The sequence below is a fragment of the Rhagoletis pomonella genome, unplaced genomic scaffold (assembly GCF_013731165.1).
Source record: "Rhagoletis pomonella isolate Grant_MI unplaced genomic scaffold, Rhpom_1.0 Rhpom_scaffold_00002, whole genome shotgun sequence".
Classification (NCBI taxonomy): Eukaryota; Metazoa; Arthropoda; class Insecta; order Diptera; family Tephritidae; genus Rhagoletis; species Rhagoletis pomonella.
In genome coordinates, this window is record NW_023458556.1 from 4,079,168 (window position 1) to 4,098,788 (window position 19,621).

Here is a 19,621-nt window from a genome sequence, read left to right on the forward strand (position 1 = left end):
CACCAAGTTTGTTTGTTAATGCATTTCGCGCATATGTTTAGTCGACTAGGAAAAGCCACGATTGTAAGTTGTGTTTTGTTGTACGTTTTGTAAATAATTATGTATTTGTATATGTATGTATATTGTCTTTATGCAGTCCTGAAGATGTCTTTAGATTAAATGCGAAATATCGGCAGTAATAAACAAAAAGGAATATAATGGCGTTTTCGTTTCTCCCGAAAAATGTTACCTTCTCATTGCCCTCTAAGCACAAACACTAACAACCGGTCAATGAAAAGGCAACATTTTTTGTAGAAACGAAAACACCATAAGACATCCAATTGTTTTATTTATCCTCAGCCTAGAGCTCAAAAAACAATCCAAAGATTACAATAAACGGCCAGAAAACAAAACCTAACCAATTTTACACATTTTTCAGATGAAAAAAGGTATTTGGGAAAAATTAATAAGAAGTTCAAAGCATAGATATGGGCAAATCCATAGTGAAATAATAGCCGTGTTTTTTTTTTACACGCATATACATTAATGTCATTGCTATCTGGCACACTTTATATTATTTCACTACGGGCAAATCTAAAAAATAGGCACAAAAAAAATTAATTTTTTAATTTAATCTCTTAATAAATTGATAAATATAAGTGCAATCCATTTTCATCAAGTGCTTCAAGACGCGGAATAAACATTTAAATCGCTGAAATAGAAAACAAATAAGTCGGGTTCAAATTACGCTGTGCAAATTTAAAATTTGAGCAATAAATTTGGAAAGTTGAACTCACTTAATTGAACTCATTAAATTCGTGATAACGGTACTTGAAAATTTGTTTAAATGTTAACTATTTTATAAATAACTCGATTAGTTGTTAAGTTATTTTACTAATATTTTACACATTACTATTTTTTAATATTTCCTTAACTAATTCTGAAAATCGTCGAAATAGGCACACTTTAACAAATAGCTTCCCTACAACTGCTTATTCAGATATGGAGTTTGGCCCCTAACTTCATCATAAAAACAAAGTTAACAGTGTTCATGATGAATAAAAATACTACTAAATTTTTTACCTACTTAACTGGAGGAGCTATAACGCGAAACAACGGCTGGCTTCCAAAACGTCGATTGCTTTGCATACGAACAATGTATAATGTTCCATAACGCCGAACTGCAAAATATTGACAATGTGTACTTTTCCAAAACGCATCCGAAAAGTTACCGAAACGCATCGCTACAGCAATCAGCGCATCAGAAACAAAGTTGATGCTTCGTTTGTTATTGGTTACCATTGGTGTTTTAAATATGGAAAATTCAGTAAAATTGTTTATTGCTCTATTGAATATTTAAAATATGCAATGCATATACAAACATTTCGAATATCGCAGTATAACAGTATCCAAACATTGTATTGATACGTTTTGGAAGTCAGCCAACGTCTCTTAACAACCAGTTGTATGGAAGCTACATGTTATAGTGAACCGATTTCGATGATTTTATGGAATAGTTAAGATAATATTAAAATACGGGCATGTGCAAAATTTTAGTAAAAACTGAGGGAGTTATTTATAAAATAGTTAAAATTGAAGGAAAGTTTCAAGTACCGCTATCTCGAAAAGTGGAGCCAATCTGTCAAAACTGGGGACGCCATTGAGTTCAGAAGGCTTCAATTAAGTAGGAGCAAGTATCAGAACCTTTGCCTAAAAAGTTGATTTGATACCTCGCTCGAAATATTCTCACTACAAGAAGGAGCCTTCTTAAAAATTAGTAAATCACCTTCTAGTAAAATTTTTTTTTTTGGAGCATTTTACAGGCGTATGTAATGTTATAAGCAAGGCACATTAAACAGGTAGTATCAGTAGAGCAAAAACAACATTTGCGTGTATTTTGTTGTTGCTTCTGGTATCGAAAGTGTCAAAAACTGTTCTGAATTTTTTCTTCTAAATCAAAGCGTGCCATGTGAAATACAAAAAATTATAAAAAATAAAAAATTGAAATTGGAAAAAATAAAAATTGTTGCAACTTTCTTTCCTAGTAAATTTGTTTGCTTCTCGAAGCATTGCTCCATCCTTTACAAGGGCCAGTAATCAGCGGTTGTGCTGCTGAGTTGGGCGAACGTTCCAAAAGCTGCTATTCAATCGCTTGTTTTGTATGGAAAAAGGTTTCACATGCAAATGGATTTTAACAATTCAGAATTTTTGTGAGAAAAAATTAAAAATATTTGACATTTTCGAGACCAAATAATTTGAAAATAAATCAAATCAGCTGCTCTACTGATACTACCTGTTCAATGTACCTTGGTTATAAGGACTACTGATTATAAAAAGATTTAGATCGTTTTGACGTATTTTCCAAGTGTGCCTTCAATTAAGATGTTTTTGGAATAAAAATTACGCTCAAGATCACAGAATATTTTATCTTTAAAAGTTGGTTAATTCTTGAAAGCACACCTCTTGTTAAGGTATCAAATTATTCGTAATTGTTTGTAGAATACAATACATGCTTAAAAAGTTTTCAAAATGAAATGCTTCAAAAATCATACGCGATAAACCGAAAATTTTGAAAAGTAATTAACACACTTGCCATTTAGTTAGTTTTTGAAGCACACTTTAGTTACCTACTAGATAGTGCTTAATTGCACATAAAATTTCAAATCAGTATATGGTGTGCTTCGAAAGTTATGACATAATTAAGTTTTCAGCTCTTAAAAATTACATAAAAAAATTCACCTGTTTTTAATCTTTTTTTGAATTAAAACATTTACATACAATTCAAAAGTTTTGCAAAAAAATTGATTCAAAATTTTTTTGGGGCTCCAAGTTAACATCTATGAATTATATCCAAAAGCAAAATAAAGCTAAATAAAACAAAGGTTACCTGTTTTTAAAATTTGCCCATATACATAAGTCTACCAAAAGACAACTAAGGAGCGGGTGCGAATTCCTTAAGCACATTTTTAATATTTGGGAATAAATAAATTAAACCCAATCAAACAGATTTTTAGCTATGGAACCCTTTTAACCAACTATCGATACTGTTGGGATTCAATACTTGAGGAGGTCTTAGATATTATTTGATTTTTAAACGTACAGCGTTTGGTACAAAGTTTGCTCGTTCGGTACCGCCCTGTCGTCTTCAAAAAAAATTTAGACAAAGGAAAAAGTATTCTGTAAAACTAATAATTTTATAAGGTACTTCTTGTTTAAAAATTCGAATACGAGGCCACCTGGAAGTTGATAAAAAAAAGTTTAAAATTTTGTTCTACTTACATAATATGTACATATGTATCAGCTTTGAGGGTGGTTGCAGTTGTATTCGAACTCCAATAGCCGCGAAACTGGCCATTAAAGCCATCCAAGTTGATTTCGCATACCTTATAGCTCTTGCTGCCAGATTTATCTACAGCTGCTGCTGCGTGAAGTTATCAAAAACGCAAATGTTGCTACTTGCTCGTAAAAGAAATCCAAATTTTTTTTATGCGCACTCCTATTCGGTTTTCTTGATTTATTAAATCGACCCATTCAAATTATATTCACAAACATACTTATATTTAGTAACTGCTTTCGGCAAATTAATAAAATGACATACATTTCTTTTCAATTTACATATATCTTAAAAAGATGGTCCCTAAGCACAAACCCACGTCCACATTTACATACAGACAAATTGTCATATATTTTATATATAATATAAATAATATATTAATATTATATGTTATTAATATTAAGCTGCACTTTTATCTATTTTATCGTGACAAAGAATAGAATCGGGCCGTTCGAACGCCTGATTTAAGTCGAACCTCTCTATAACTGTTTACCACCACGACATTCAAACACACTATATTTATAGCCCGATTTGAAAATAAACTAAATTCCATGTATTTATGATCACGAAGTACGAATAGTACTTTAAATAGTATAAGTTAACCGAGAATGTTAGCAACATTTATACCTTAGGAAAATAGTTTGCACACTCCAACAAATTCAAATATTTTCTATGGAATAGAATAACTAAGATGCATGCATGTGGGTAAATGTATGTGAAATCCATTTTCGTTGAACAAAGCTTTTTTCTATTACGTCCTGAACTATGAGTGCAAACAACACAAGACTCAGAGGTGCTGGAAAATAATTTTGTCCGCCGAAAATGGTCAGAATAGTGTCTTCTTTCAAAAACATACCATGGTTATTACGTTATGAAAATTCTGTTGGAAATTATTATTAAACGATTCCATAATGCGTGAAGAAGGACATTTCTAACCGACACTAAGGACGCGAATGTGTTGAATTGAATACAAACAAAAAAAAAAATAGAAAGATAAATACAGAAAATTTATATACATATTGATAGCTACATATGTATGTAATACCTAGCACCATTTAAATAATATGTCGCCAGTGTATGTACTTATGTGTACATACATATGTATATCGTCAAACTCTAACCATTAATCGATTGGTGCACTCATCTTTGGACACTTTACCATCTTTTGTTTAGTTGTTTTGTAGTAAACAAATTAACGAAAAGCTTTCCTCCAAGTTACAAGTTATTTATGATTATCAAAAAAGAAAATCAATTTCATCGTTATTATTTAGTGCAACAACGATTTGAACAGTAGATTTCGATTAGCCGAAAGAGACGAAGAAATAAGCAAAAACTTCCCAAATTCTAAAAAAGTAATAAATTACCAATTTTAATCCTACATATGTAGGTACACACAGGCATGTATATAGTATATAGTATAGGAATAAGTTTATGTGTATGTATCGCGCTTAGTATGAGAGTAACAGTAATGCAATCTTGTTGCAAATCAAAATGGAAACTTATATAAGACGCATCCATCCGCCATTACCATTAGTCAGTAGTAAAACCTGGTAAAACAAGTCTTAAAATGTTGCATATTATTTTAATTTTTGTAATGCAACCAACTGGGTATCACAAACTATTATTTAAAATGTTAAAATTAATATTAAAAAAAAAAACAAATCATTAAATTGATATGGAGCCTGTCTTAACGCAAAATGGCTCGTCTTCTAACGAAAAGAATCTGATATAATTAATTGCGAACTATGTATTGCACGTTTGCATACGTCAATAATAACTGATACAACAACAAAAAATAATTGTGATTCATATAAATATACATAAAGTAGCTAATTCTAAGCCATTGATTAACACTAACATATATGTACATTTAAACATACATACCTGTATTTAAACATGCATACGTACACACACACACACATGTGTATGTGCATTTGACAAAATTGATTAAGATGATAATGAAGACGATGCATACTATACATACATACATATATACACCATATGTATATATATATATATATATATATGAGAAAATTAAACTTTAAATGTTCAGTAAGCAAAGATACAATATAATTAATATTTACTTTTACTATGTAGTTTATATTGGGTAATTTTTTCTGCAACTTTACTGTCTACCGTATTTGTTTATGTAATTATAAATTTAAACTATTGAAATGTCTAAAAGTTTTTTTTAAATAAAATAGTAGAGAATAAGGTGAAATATGAAAAGGATGAATACATGTATAATTTTTGAAACACGATTAATGATATGGCTTGTTGTGTATAATATACTTCAATTCACGATGATTCATAATTTTAATAATAAACAATAAATATTTAGTAATTTAGTGATAATGATTATGAAAAAATTATGATAATAACAACAATAATGGTGTTTATGACGATTTCTACCACATATATACATAAATACATACATACATACTTGAATATTTAACCATTATTCAATTAGTTGTAGCAATGGAAATAATATAATTGTATATCTAGTTGAGTATATGCCCAATGAATGCAAGAACAAAAACAAAAACAAAAACACAAAAACAAGATGTGAAAAATGAAATATGTAAATAAATTAAGTAAAAAAGAATTTTTAAAAAATATCAAATAATTGCATTGTTATTTATTCTCGGAATATTACCCAACGTTGGATAGGATTTATCCGCCCACAGTTGTCTGTCTGTCTGCTTGTTCGTCTATTTCTTTTGATTTGATTGCACATAAATTTGCGATTTTCTTCATTTGCTTATGTTTCTTTGAAAGTTCAGCAGACGTCCAATATTACGAATAATATATATGTATGTACTCGTATGTTTTCCAACGTTCATAGTATAATGGAAATACACTTGAGATGGGTTCGAAAAAAATATATTAAAACCATAGCAACAAGAGGGAAAGTGAAGTCCAGTTCATTCTCGAAGGGAAATACTAGAAAATCACTCTCTTTCGCAAAATATATATTTCCTATAGTATTCCCAAAACAAATCCGTATGCAAGAGATTTTGTATAATTGGACGCCTGCTGTGCATTCATACTATCGTTACCTTAATATGGAAAATTGTATGGATTTACAGAGTATTTACAAAACTTCATGTAGAGTAAAGTTGGAAATTTCTTCAAAATTCTGGGTGAGTAATCTACCAACCTTTGTAGAAGCTGATTTGCGAAAGAATATTAGTTAGGGCCCTAAGGTAAAGATATGTAGTTGCTATTTGTGTGGCAAATACACAGAAAATATACACATACATAATACATTAGAGTGTCCACCAGTTATATTGTACATATGCATATGGAGAAAAATAATAGTGTCCATATTCTCGGTAGGAACCATGCGAAAGGCCAAAGTACTGCGGAATACAAAGTTTAAGAGGCATTGGGAAAAGTTTATCGGTGACTCACAGGAACTGAAATCCACAAATAACTTTATACTAGTGAACTCGCATGGCGTCAAAACGACAACATTTAATTAAACCTCTAAAAATATTCCTAATGATTAATCTAAACCATTTCTCAGTGATGAGAGGTCTCGCATGGTGTCGGTTTTCATTTCATCAAATTTCAAATGTCCCTGTAACTTCAAAAAATAAAACCTATGTAGAATCCCAGTTCTTTAATTTGACTTCTCATTTTGGAAATTCGAAGTAACGGTGCAGATGTGAAGAATATTTTTCGTCTGACATTGTTATAAATATTTCATGTAACTGATGAATTATGTGGAAAATTATTTTTTAAACACGTAGCAATCCTCCTAAATATAGTTCGTAAATAAAGGATTTTAAACCCATTTCCATTGATGACCAACGGTTAGTAATTCATTTAACTTATTAAATAATTTTAGTTTAGCCCTTTAAATTGGGGCAACCCTCAAACATATCAAAAATGTTCTAAATTGTCAAACTAAGTATTTCTTGAAGCTCTTTCATTTGATATCCATCGTTAATATTTCATATAAAAAATAGTTGAATTAGACTTCTCAAATAGGTGGCAACCCTATTCAAATTATTTCCAAACTACTACCTTCTTAAACTTCTTTTGTATGACACCCATATAGCGATACCTTATTCACTTACCAAATTTCTTTAATAAAAATTAAATTACATTTTTTTAACATGTGGCGACCCTCCTATACGTAATTAAGTTATAAAGCCTTTTCAAAACCATTTCGATTGAAACCCATATTTAATAATTGATTTAACTTTTTAATTAACTTGAGCTTAATTTCTGAAAAGGTGGCAGCTTTTTTGAAAAAGTAAAACCTTCTTGAGCATCCACAACATAAGCGCTTTAATTTGACACCCCATTTTTGAAAATCGAACGAACGGTGCAGATCTTTTATGCTGCACAAAAAATGCCTTCGCGTATTATATATATAGATGGCCTTAAGTAGGAAGATCTATATATATATATCGAAACCCCCCTGGCGAAACGCACATATATATGATTTTTTGCGTTCCTGTACTTCTGGACATTTTTCCGAAATGATGTGTTTGCTGTAATTTTGTTTTGTACTGATTGTCAATGTGCGTTTCGCCAGGGGGGTTTCGAAACGAAAGCGGAACCACGGGTGTGACGAGCCCGGGGCCCCAGTCAAAGGCTACCAGTCCTGAGTTGATGGAGGCTCAACTGGTAGAAGTCTACGGCTTTCGAAAGTCTACCAAGGGATTTTAATCTGGTACCACGGGGAACAGAACGCCCCCGGAGTGTGTACGACTAGAAAAATGGTGAAAATGAAGTTGAATGAATGATGAAAAATGAAGGTAAATGTTGTAAAAACGGTGGAAAAATTGGTGGAAAACCGTGGAAAAAATTTATGTAGAAGGTGATGCAAGTTGAGCAGCTGGAGCCGTTGTGAAAGTTGGGCGAACTGAGTCACCTCTCCTGGTTGGAGGAGGCTGTTCACGAGCGAGGCGAGTAAGACGTGTGATGAGCAAGACGAAGCCAGAGGGTATGAAGTGTGCTTATTGAAATGGAGATGAATGTTGAGTGAAGTAGTCGTGTAAGTCGTGCTAGTGTGAGTCGAGCCGGTCGAGCAAATCTCGCCGGTGAGCATTACTTCGGTCTTTTCATGGGTACGGCCCCTTCGGGGAATACCGTGGTGGCTGTGGTTTACCACCTAAATGCGGGTAGAACCAGAAATTGTTCAATGTGGAGTTGCATTGAAACCGAATGTCGTGATCCAGAGAACGTCAGAGTTTTAGGTAGGGCTCGGCTTTTCCAAGTGCAGTGTATCACTCTTGTCTGAATTTTTGTTAAGGTTTTTATAATTACACAGGTTTACAAAAAAGAGTTTCTGGATATTGAACCAAACCTCTATATCCCTATTATTCGACGCGCTGAATGCGATTCCGGGGTCTGTTAGTCTCCATTACGTCAGAAAAATTCATTGAATAAAACTGAAAATTCATATATATGCGGTTTTCGACTCGCTGAACCCGAATCTGAGGTCTGTTGATGTTTAACCTGTAGTTAGTGTTAAGCAGATATTGAGAAACTGGCTCTAAGTTAGCAAGAAAAGTATTTTTTCATATAAATGCAGTATTTTTTAAAACCACCATTCCATTTTTGGAGTTCATAAAAACGTAAAATACTGCAAAAAAAGTGTAGATGCCAGCGTTATGCATACTTCGTGCAGTCGATACGTCCTTCGCAGTTTACGTACAGGTCTTGTTCCGTTTACTAGGGCCGTCATTGAGTAGGAAAGCTTTTATCCGAACCTTTCTACTTTTTTCATTGAATTTATCTATTCATATGGGCGATCCCAAGGCCAACGCTCATCGCATTGCTTATAAGGTTTTTAATAGGCCTTAAGTCGAACAAGGCGAAGTGGCCTCAACAAAGCTCCCTCTCTTTCGGTCGTGTTCTTTCTTGATTACTGAATTTCGCTCATGGGTTGCTCACTTTTGTTGCATCAATAAAAATAACAGCCTTGAACTTCTATCGCAACGTGCCAATAGATAGAGGTGAAAAAATACAGGCGACACGTTGAAGTTATTAAGCTATGAATACTTCTCAAAACATGAAATTCGTATAAAATATCGTTTAAATATTCTCTCTAGCAAATAATATATAAACATTTTTTTTTTGTCTTTCTTTTTATCTATTGGCAGCTCCGGAAGTGTTGCGTGGTGAGCCCTACGGGCACGCTATCGACTGGTGGTCACTAGGCATACTCATCTGCCAAATGCTCATCCGAACGGTAAGTACTTATCATAATCGCGTTGGCAATAAGTCATTTAAGTCCGAAAATCTGTTCAAAAATCCGATCAAAGATTTTTTTATGAATCCTGATGGCCATATTTGGAATGGGCAGCTGTCACATGGCCGCCCTTATTATGAGTGCCTTCGATGGTTATCGAAGATTGAATGCGAAATTCGTATTATGAGCAATGCAACCGTGTCGAACACCCTTATTCTAGAACCCGAATTTTCGTAGTTCGTAATTCGTAGCTACGTTACGAAAAACGAAAAATCGACATGCTGCAACCCTTGCGGAAAAATGTGCAGCATTGCCAGCTATCAGTTGTTTTTCGAAGTCAGCTGTATGAAGGAAAACAAAGTGGAAAGGAATTAAAAAAGCACTCATCATGTGCTTGTTTATAGTAAAATTAGTTGACTTTAAATATTTTGAGGAAAATTATGGATTCTGATGCATTTGCAGCAGTGGAGTAAGAGCGCGCTATGGCAATGGACTCGCAAAGGTATGCGGAGCTGCCGGGCAAAGTAACCATGGGCGCATCCATGTCAGCTTCTGGTTGAATTGTTGAACCACAAGCCAGAACTCCTCCTATGCCTGTAGAAGTGGTTCTCAATCCAGTTAATGCAATAACCGCTTCCAGCCCATTGAAAACATGCATTTTGTAAGGTCCACCAGCTGTTGCGTTTGCTTCTTGCCTTCGCGGCGCTTAGGGATTGTAACCCTTACTAAGTTGAATTCTCCTTTCTGTGTTGCCGGAGAAGAGGGACTTCCGCATGTCAAAGGCATACAACGTTTCTTGTGCATATCAGAGTATTTTTGCGCAGAACCCACATAGAAATCGGAAAAATTGTTTTTGTTTTGCTTTATAATTTTTGGGAATATTTGTTCATGTGAAATTCGCGATAGGGCCGAATAACTTATATAATAGGGAATTAGGTGTAGCCTTATCAAAAGTAGAATCGAGAACTTTACAATAAGAATGAGAGGGGCAGAAAGATGAAGAAAGCTGGATCATTTTAACTTCCAGATCGTTTATCATTAGGGTAAACTGTGAAAGAAAAGTTCGTGTCTTAAGTCTTTCGTTGACTTTATTTACATAATTATGTTTCATAGAGCTGTAGCAAACGGTATGTATTCGTTACTGAATAACGGGTACAACACCTGACTCTATGTACAGAATCTTTACTCACATAATAATCGAATAATCCCTTTACTCGCATTTTACGTACATATATGAGCAAATCTCACGAGTTGTTCACCTATCTTAGAAAATGCATTACCTTTTCAGTCTTCTATAAAGAACAAGAGTCCATCGCGAAATTGTATTTAAATGAAAACTTAAAAAAAGGTATCCCGAAAAAAGTAAAAATATCCACTCATGCTCAGATACCCGCCGCACTCCCTTATGTAACGTATACGCCCCGTAGCGCCATACGCAGTCATCTAACACGTTTACTCGCACGCCTTAATTTAAAAGCCATATTATTTAAAAGTGATTAAATATTTGCATTTAAGATTTTTACACAGTATTCCTTATGCACATACATATATATCTCTTTCTTTATGTATATAACAATTTTAGATTGAATTCTGAGTTTGCCAATATTTATTACAGTAAGACCGTTGTTTAATTCCAACACTCTGAGACACTAGCCTTATTCCACTAGATTCGTTCGTTCTTGTTATGATTAGGTAATTTATAAGCAAAATTGGTAATTTTTTTCTTTATTTATCAAGTTTGGTAATTTGGTAGGAAGTGGCCCCTAAGCGTTTCCTTTGATAGAACTACCTGGTAATGCTGCAAGTTTCGCAAGGCGAAAGTTGTTCCAGCGTTCCTTGGTCACTAGAATGTTGTGATCTTTAACAAACTGCTTGAAAGTGGCTATTGCTATATCTACCGTGTCCTTTCACACGTTACGGCATACAGTGTGGGACTTCACTCTGTTTATGTGTTTGTCGAAAGCTTTCCTTCAAGCGTTGAATTTTTGATATATTTTCTTGTCACATGTTTACATACGTGGTCGAACATTATACCGCACCACATTTTGACAAGTTTCAGATATTTTTTTTTTATAATTTAATTTTGGTTATTATTTTAATAAAAATATAGTTCTTTCTTTATTAGAACTAGTGTAAATTCAAATTTCAAGCTTTGTTCAATATTAAGAAAAAAAAATCAACAAACTTTCGTAAAAATTGTAGGTGAATGGAGCGCTAATTGCCTTAATTTTTTTTTTGTTCAAAGTTGAAACTATGTAAATATAATTAAATTTAAAATGCAGACATGCATTTTTTTGTAATTGATTAGGTTGTCCAATTTAGCAGAATTTCTGTAATTGATCGAACTATTCAATTAAACGAGAATCGGTAAATTGATTCCTTGTTTAATTTAACCAAAAATTGTGTAATTTTTGAAGTGCAACTAAGCGGGGAATACTGTAATTCCCATTTAAGCGTACTTGGGAACAAAACTACGAGAGCGACATTTAGTTTCGAACATACCTTTTGTTTTTGGTCCCTGATTATAAGTACTGTTATGTCTCTCGCTACCTAAGGATAGAAACGTGGTAAGACCGTTTTCTGAAAATGTTCCAGAGAAACATAAAATCGTCTTTTTGCTATGTTTCAGCCGAGCTCTCTGCCAATTTTCGGCATTTACAGTCGGCTCTTAATTTATGATATCGCGCACCGATATCTAAAGTGCGATCAACTAAAAAAAAGGATCAGTCCAGCTCTTCTTGACGCGCGGGCTAAAACGGGTTAAAAACTATGTGATTTGATGTGCTAATTTTTAACTTTTAAAATTTAAAATTTTCCATATGTTGGTCGGTTGTCCCTCATTGCGCGATTTTCCGCCTGCGCGTTAGATGAAAGTCTGTGTGTTTGTGCAAGGACTTTTGAATTATTCCCGGACATGCCAATGCCAAGAAAGTAGTCACCACCATAAACCTGTAATTCGTCTACATTAGTGCAGTTTCTTAACTATTTGCTATGCCGTCTCTTGCCTAAAATAAATAAATAACAATATGCATGTTGATTTTTATTGTTTTTTTATTATTTTTTATCCAAAAATGTCAGTCTATATAAAAATCGTACAAATACATCTAATTCATATGTATGTATGGTATGTATGGTATGTATATGTAGGTGTTATGTAGTCACCAACGTATTTTGTTTGCTATCCCATACACATCCGAATTGAGTGCGTCTCCAACAACATTTCAATTACACCAAAGTGCGTTTTTGTTCGAAATGTAATTGAAAGTCGCAGCCACCATAAAAGCGCATAGATAATTGAAGACCAAAAAAAAAAAACTTGAAAACTTGCAAGTGCCAGCAGAAATTTTTCATAAAAATTAAAACGTACATATATAATTTAAAAAATTAAACGTAATTGATCCACAATATTATCTAACGTTTGTATGTATGTATGTTGGTGTATTGTATTATTAAAAATATTGGTATGTGTATTTATTTTTATTGAGCGGGTCGGATTGTCGGATTCTGCTGTCGAGTTGCTTTTCAATTCTGAATGCTAGGGTTATCGCCACACACGTACGTACATAAATACGTGCGCATATGTATGTGTGCGTGTGTGCAATGTATTTCTTCTACCAATTCGGAGTGGCTAAAAAACTTAAAAGTAGTTTTGTGCAATAACTACTCGTACAATACTTATAACATTAAAATTAGATATTCCCTCGACTCTAACATCACCCTACAGCGTGTTGTATGTAGATTTAATTGTATGTTCTTTTTTTTTTTAATTTAATTAAGCTTAGATGTTATTTTGATTTATGTAAATAATTTATGATATACACATACATATGTATGTATGTAGTATGTATCATAATTACTTGTGTAAGTATTACTGCTTGTGTGTGCCATCTTCTTGGTTTGTCCTTACATTTGCTCCACTGTTAGCGATGTTAACCTTTGTTTCGGTATTTAATGCTGTTGAGGACTGGAATACCTCTGAATTTGCCGATGACAAATCTAGACGACGCTCAAGCCGATTGTCTGCATCTGCGGTCGACGTCGTCAGTCAACGTGCCCGTTTGTCATCTCGGCATCTAACTACTGATCTTGACTTGTATTGTTGTTTTATAACTGCCGTGTTTTTGTTATCACTGCCTATGTGGTACTAATGCTTGCCTTGTTTATTGTAAATATTAGTAACTCGGTCCCTCGTTTTGTCCGTTTTGTTGATTTAGTTTCTTTCTAAATAGTTTTTACAACTAAAATAACTAGCTAAATATTATTAAGAGCGTTGAGTTTGTGACCACTTTACGTCGGTCGTATTGTTTTTGCATAATCCATTTCCCGATTAATGGCTGTCTTGAAGTGTTGTCAAATTATTATTTTATTTAAATTTTTTTTTGTTTTTGTAAACTTATGGAGGGGAGGTATTTGATCTTATCATTTAGATTTCTAATCTGATTTGTCCTCCTTGGATTCGCTGCTTTCCTTTGACTCGGAAGAGCCGGATGAATCGGCGTTCTTGGATCCCTCAGATTTCTTGCTCTCGCTTGGTTTCTCAGCCTCAGTAATGGGTTTCTTTTCCTCCAATGTCTTGGGCTCGCTTTCTTTTACCTCGGGCTTGATTTCTTTTTGTTGCTCTTGCTGCAACTCAACTGGAGCAGGTGCGGCGGCGGCTGCGGCTTCCTCCACTTTTTTGCCTTCTGGTACGGCGGGTGCGGCAATGGATAGTTGTGTTGGCTCCTCAGCCTTCAATGCCTTGGCGCTGTTCTCTTCACTTGCTTGTTGGAGAATGTCTCCGGCTGGCGCTTGCGCCGTTAATGCCGCCTTCTCAGCAGCTGGCTCGGAGGCAGCAGCTTTCAATTGTTCCTTAACAGCTTCTGGTTGTTGTAATTTTTCAGTATCGGTGGGTTGTTCTGGCGCAGCATCGGCGGTGGAGACGGCAGCGAGTGCAGATTCTTCAGCGAGCAAGCTCTTAACTTCTGGCACTGCATCTACAACAGCTGGTGCAGCGGGCACACCCTTAGCGTCCACTTCGTTTACAGCTTCACCAACGCGTTCTTGACGTGCGGGAGTTTCCTCTTTTTTGGCCTCCAATAGAGCTGCATCAGTTGAGGCGAGCGCGGCCGCGGCAGCTGGGGCAGCATCAGTTTTCACCACGGGCGTTTCCTCAGCGGCAGAGAGTTCATCTTTTTTCTGTTCGGCAGGTACCGCTTCAGCAATGATGGTAGATTTGCCTTCAATGTTAGCTTGTTCCGCAAGGGCGATCAGAGGCTTAGTTTCCTCGGCCTGCTTCGGTTCCTCAGCGGCGGCAATGGCGACGCTAGCGGGTGCGGCAGCAACTACAGGCAGTGCCTTGGCCTCCTCCAGCGGATTGTCAGCGCGAGTCTGTTTGTCCTTCTTCTCGTCCTTTTTCTCGGCGGGCAAGCTTAGGCTCAATTCAGAATCGGGCGCGTTTAATGGAAGTTCTGCAGGTTTTTCCAGTTTTTTCTCCTCGATGGGTGTGGCGGCGGCGGCGGCAGCCGGAGTTTCAGCAGCGCGCGACTCGATAGGCTTGACTGCATCGATAATCTTTTCCTCTGCCTTTTGCAATTCACCGATCTTTTCTTGGGTTTGTGGCGCCGCCTGCACTACCGGAGACACTTCCTCATCGGGCACGGGTAAAGCGAATGCGCTGACGAGCAGAGCAGAGAGGATGAATAATTGGAACTTCATACTGGAAAATAAGAAAAGAGGAAGATATATAGATAGGAGATTTCAAATAATCTTCCTGCTTATTTTATTAACTACATACATACATACATATGTATGCACACATATATTTTAGTACATACATACATATATACGAACTAGTTACGCAACTAAACTCTGCTTGTTGAATGAAATGGAAATGGCGCCTCTCAGGGCTTAATCAATTGCAAAGGTCAAATTAATGCAGCCCAAATAGATACTAAAGTAAGTACATATGTATGTATGTATGTATGTATGTACGTATGCTGCTTACACAAGAAGATTGCTTTACAATTGAAAGTATGCAATAATTTTTACACGTTTTACACGCTGTATGTAATTTTAGTATAGTCTTTTGTGTATTTTTATCAGTCTTTTCGTAAATCGTATGATAAATTTCCAACATGGACGGACGGACAACAGCTCGCTCTGCACGATGAATGCTTAATTCGATTGAATTGTCTGCGCCGCTTTTCAAATGACGGAAGCTTACAATTTAATCAACGAAATGTGTATGAAGCAACTAAAAGCCGGTGAGCGTAATCTGGAAGCATCCATTGTGCTCTGCTGCACTCACTACAGGGGCAGCAAATATGTTTGCACGAGAACGCCGTGACCACTAAATTTTTAATAAGCAAGTTCAACGTATGAATGGCGTATGGGACATGGGGCGTTCTTACTGATTCAGTTTCATTCGTAAATCATGCACATATGTATGTATGTATGTATGTATGTAAGTATGTGGTATGTGGTTACGTTTTACTTTATTGTGCTAAAATGCGCCTACTTAATGGGAGCTAAAAGTTCCAGAATATTCTTCAGACTAGCTTAGGTGCTAATTATATAGCGAACTGCGGCCGTTGTCGCTTTTCGGTATTTTTGTGTGCATAAATAAAATTATATGTACCTATGTACATACGTATGTTTATTTGGACGTATTGCAAAAGCATGCTTCGTTCAAATTTTCGCACAGAATAAGTAATTGAAATTCAATAGTTTACTTTCAATTAATTTGATAGTTATGGTAAATAAACAATTCACACAATTGTTCTGATTACTTTATGTGATCATTCTTAAAGCTTTCAGTTTATTTGATGATCCGTTGAATTGAATAAATATTTACTACATACTCACATGTACATTTATAGATTTGTAAATATGTACATACATTTTTTATTATTTGTTTAGCAAACAATGAGTAGATAAGTGGATAGGTAGTTCATTGCCGACGATTTTGCATGCTTACATACATATGTATATTAATAAAAGGTAAATGTAGAGGAATATTGATAAATACCTAAAATAATTAATCAAAAAAGTTGCGAGTTTTCATATACCCAATTTGCCACAGAGCAAGGACGAGTTCGAATTGACGTCGTTACGACGTCGGCTTGGTAAAGTCGTTTGGCGTCGAAACGAAGTCGTTTTCTTTTCATACAAAACGCAACATTGTCCCGACTTAATTTTTTAATCGAATCGAAGACGTTACGACGGCGGCGTGGTGAATTCGTTTGGGTGAGCTCGAAACGACGTCAAATCGAATTAATTCTTTCCATATGAATTTTGTACTCTACATATTACACTAAAATTTATTGAGCTATAAAACTGTTTCATATTTTTTCATTTCATTCAGATCGAAAAGTTTGAAAACTTTGGGAAATCTTCCTGATTTGTCTTTTTAAATATCGCACACAATTTTAAATTAGATTTATGTATATGATTTTTGTAAAAGATTTTGAGCATCATTTGGCGAATCGTTTTTGCGACCCAACGGCGAATTGTGCTTTTCATCCGACGGAGATTCGTTGGCGAGCGTCGCCGGCGAAAAAATTGTTCACCATAACGAGTCGGAAACGACGTCGACACGAAGTCGTTTAGCAAATTGGGTAGGTACCAGGGTTGCCAATTCTCTTGAGACTAGTTCCCCAAAATTCCTGCTAAAATCCACTATTGTGAATGGAACAATTTTACAAAGCTTTTATTATGTTTCACCTGTGTGTAATCAAATCTTGCAATCAATTTTTAACCAACTTCCCGATGAGCTAGAGGCTTGGAACTTCAAACTTAGCTCAGATCGCGGTGACAATGCAATGTGAAGTATGAATTAATCCCCTAGATGGCGCAGATGTCGAAGTATTTGAAAATTCTGTAGTTATGGTCCGATATGGGTCATATTAAAAACGTATATTACTTGAATGGAAGGAATTAACATTACAGAAAATTCAACCGTTAGGTGGCGCGGGGTAGGTTTTTTTCCTTCTTTTATTAACAACTAAAAAAAGCTTGTCTTAATAATTTTTTTTTTTTTAATTAGGTACATTCACACTTGTTGTTATAATATAAACAACTGATACGATGGCTTGCTGGCGAAAATGAAAAGAGTGTCAAATGAAAACGAGAAAAAAGTGAAAAGTGTCTATGCGACGTAATGAGAGATTGTTATTACAAGTTGTAATTTATAAATGCAATTTTATCCTCAATGCGAATGTTCTAATCAAAATCGTTTGTATATTGAATTCCACCAATATATAAAGCCATCCCCCGATCCCCCCGAAAAGTTCAAACTCCACCAAAATCGGAGAATTCTCCCCTGATTGGCATCACTGATAGTTACATACATAAGTCTGTCTTTGATTTAGAGTTAACCTGAATAAACGAGATCCGTGTGCGTACAATGACTACTCAGCCAGCAGAGAAACGTAAGTTTTAACGGCAGTGCAGTCTCGCAAATTGTTCGTATCCGGAAACGTATTGAAAACGACTTCAAAAAGATTTATTATTTATGTTATTTGAAGGCAATAATTTTATTTTATTTGTTCAAACTGAACATTTAAAAGCGTGCACTTATACATATTCGGCTGTGGCTGAGTGTGCAGAGGAGCGTGCTACTCTTTGTTAGCTTTCAGGAGGTTCCCGGTTTAATTAAATTATTCGTTTGTTTTATTTTTTCCGAACTATGACTTAAATATCTGGAAAATGCAGAAGGAAAGCGTCTTGAACGAAAAATTCAATCAGAAAAAACCCCAAAAATGCATCCGCTTAGTGGGAAAACAACACTAAAAATAGTAATAGTAATAGTACACAGAAAAAACTCCCTAATGAGGAAAACAAAAGTAATAAGATATGTCATACTATCTCTTTCGCTTTTTGAAGAAGACCCTACTCTCATATTGATATGAAAAACCGTATTAATAAATGCTTACATACATATCGCACACCGTCTTCAAAAGAGTCACAACTCAAAATTTGGCCTTTTTTAGATTATGCTATAAAGTTTTCTTTTTAATTTAAAATATTATTATTAATAAAATAACTAAACAATTTTCTCATGAAACCACAACGAAATCACTATTGAATTTTTTTCGTTTTTACGTCTGTCTTACAACTCCGTCTAGGGACTTTCCATAGAGACAACCTTTGCATTTTTCTTAGACCTTTTGTTCTGTGTACATCCTGTCTAGAAAGTAAAGCTTAAATGACTTGAACCGAGAGGAAAAAAGGCTGCCCAATAAAACTTTACACATAGAAATACTGATTTTCAAAATTAAAAGACATTATTTAGCCAAGCGAAAGCTCTACGAGTTTGAGGAGTATTGCTCAGAAACTTTCTATTTTTTTAAGCAGTGACTGTAAAAGGCCTATCCTACGTTTAAACTCAATTACTCCATTTTGCTAGTTTCACTCTTAAAACAAATGCGAAGCCCGTCTTTTTCAATATATTTCAAGTATAAGTGTTAACACGAAATTTTATAGGAAAAAGTTGTAGGATCATAAGTACAATTGTCTACAAGAATTATTATATTCCTACAAATCGCAATTTCTGAAGTATCGCAATTTCAAAATTTGAATAAGCCACTCTGCACTAAGTTGATCAGCATATTTGAGTACATACCACAGAAACGCATGGCAATACCCAAAAGGGGGAAGTTTATGGTATCTATTCTTTCTTTAAATGTAGTTACGCTCAATTGAAAAATTCCATGATTTTTCATGAAAACGGCATTGTTCAACTGACTGCTAATTTGTTGTTGACAGCAGAAAGTTGGATAAACTTAATGAAAAAATCGCAAAAACAAAAGCGCTTAATTTAATTATCTACTCGGAATTATCATTTAGTAATTATCATATTATTAATTATCAGACGGAATACTTTAAAATGCTGCATTTAATATGCTTTACTTACACATCTACAGATTTCTTGAATGAGCTGCTGAATTTTAAATAAGTCACATTACAAAGACTATTCGTGCCATTAAATCGCCTTCATCAGGCGATTTTTGTATTCTACATAAATGCGCCGTTTTGCATACTAAACGGATTTGGGCAGCAGCTTTTAAAACTGGCAGGCAACAACCAGTAGGCGGACATTAATTTAAGCGATTTAAAAA

At 34.8% G+C, this 19,621-nt stretch overlaps 2 protein-coding genes across 6 annotated transcripts in view; one reads left to right on the top strand and one right to left on the bottom strand.

The window, feature by feature from the left end:
* Positions 1 to 19,621, top strand: part of LOC118732900 (serine/threonine-protein kinase S6KL) — a 164,296-nt gene that overhangs the window by 27,396 nt on the left and 117,279 nt on the right. For all 3 annotated transcript variants that reach the window (XM_036462017.1, XM_036462018.1, XM_036462019.1), the window contains one exon: positions 9,436 to 9,524. In XM_036462017.1, coding sequence (XP_036317910.1) covers positions 9,436 to 9,524 — 89 coding nt within the window. The remainder of the gene's footprint in view (positions 1 to 9,435; positions 9,525 to 19,621) is intronic.
* The window catches only part of LOC118732901 (probable serine/threonine-protein kinase kinX), a 13,330-nt gene continuing 6,439 nt past the window's right edge, over positions 12,731 to 19,621 (bottom strand). For 2 of the 3 annotated variants that reach the window (XM_036462020.1, XM_036462021.1), the window contains exon 2: positions 12,731 to 15,219. In XM_036462020.1, coding sequence (XP_036317913.1) covers positions 13,956 to 15,218 — 1,263 coding nt within the window. In that variant the 5' untranslated portion in view covers position 15,219 and the 3' untranslated portion in view covers positions 12,731 to 13,955. Of the gene's footprint in view, positions 15,220 to 15,507; positions 15,533 to 19,621 lie in introns of those variants that run through there. The other variant, XM_036462022.1, reaches the window with a different exon arrangement.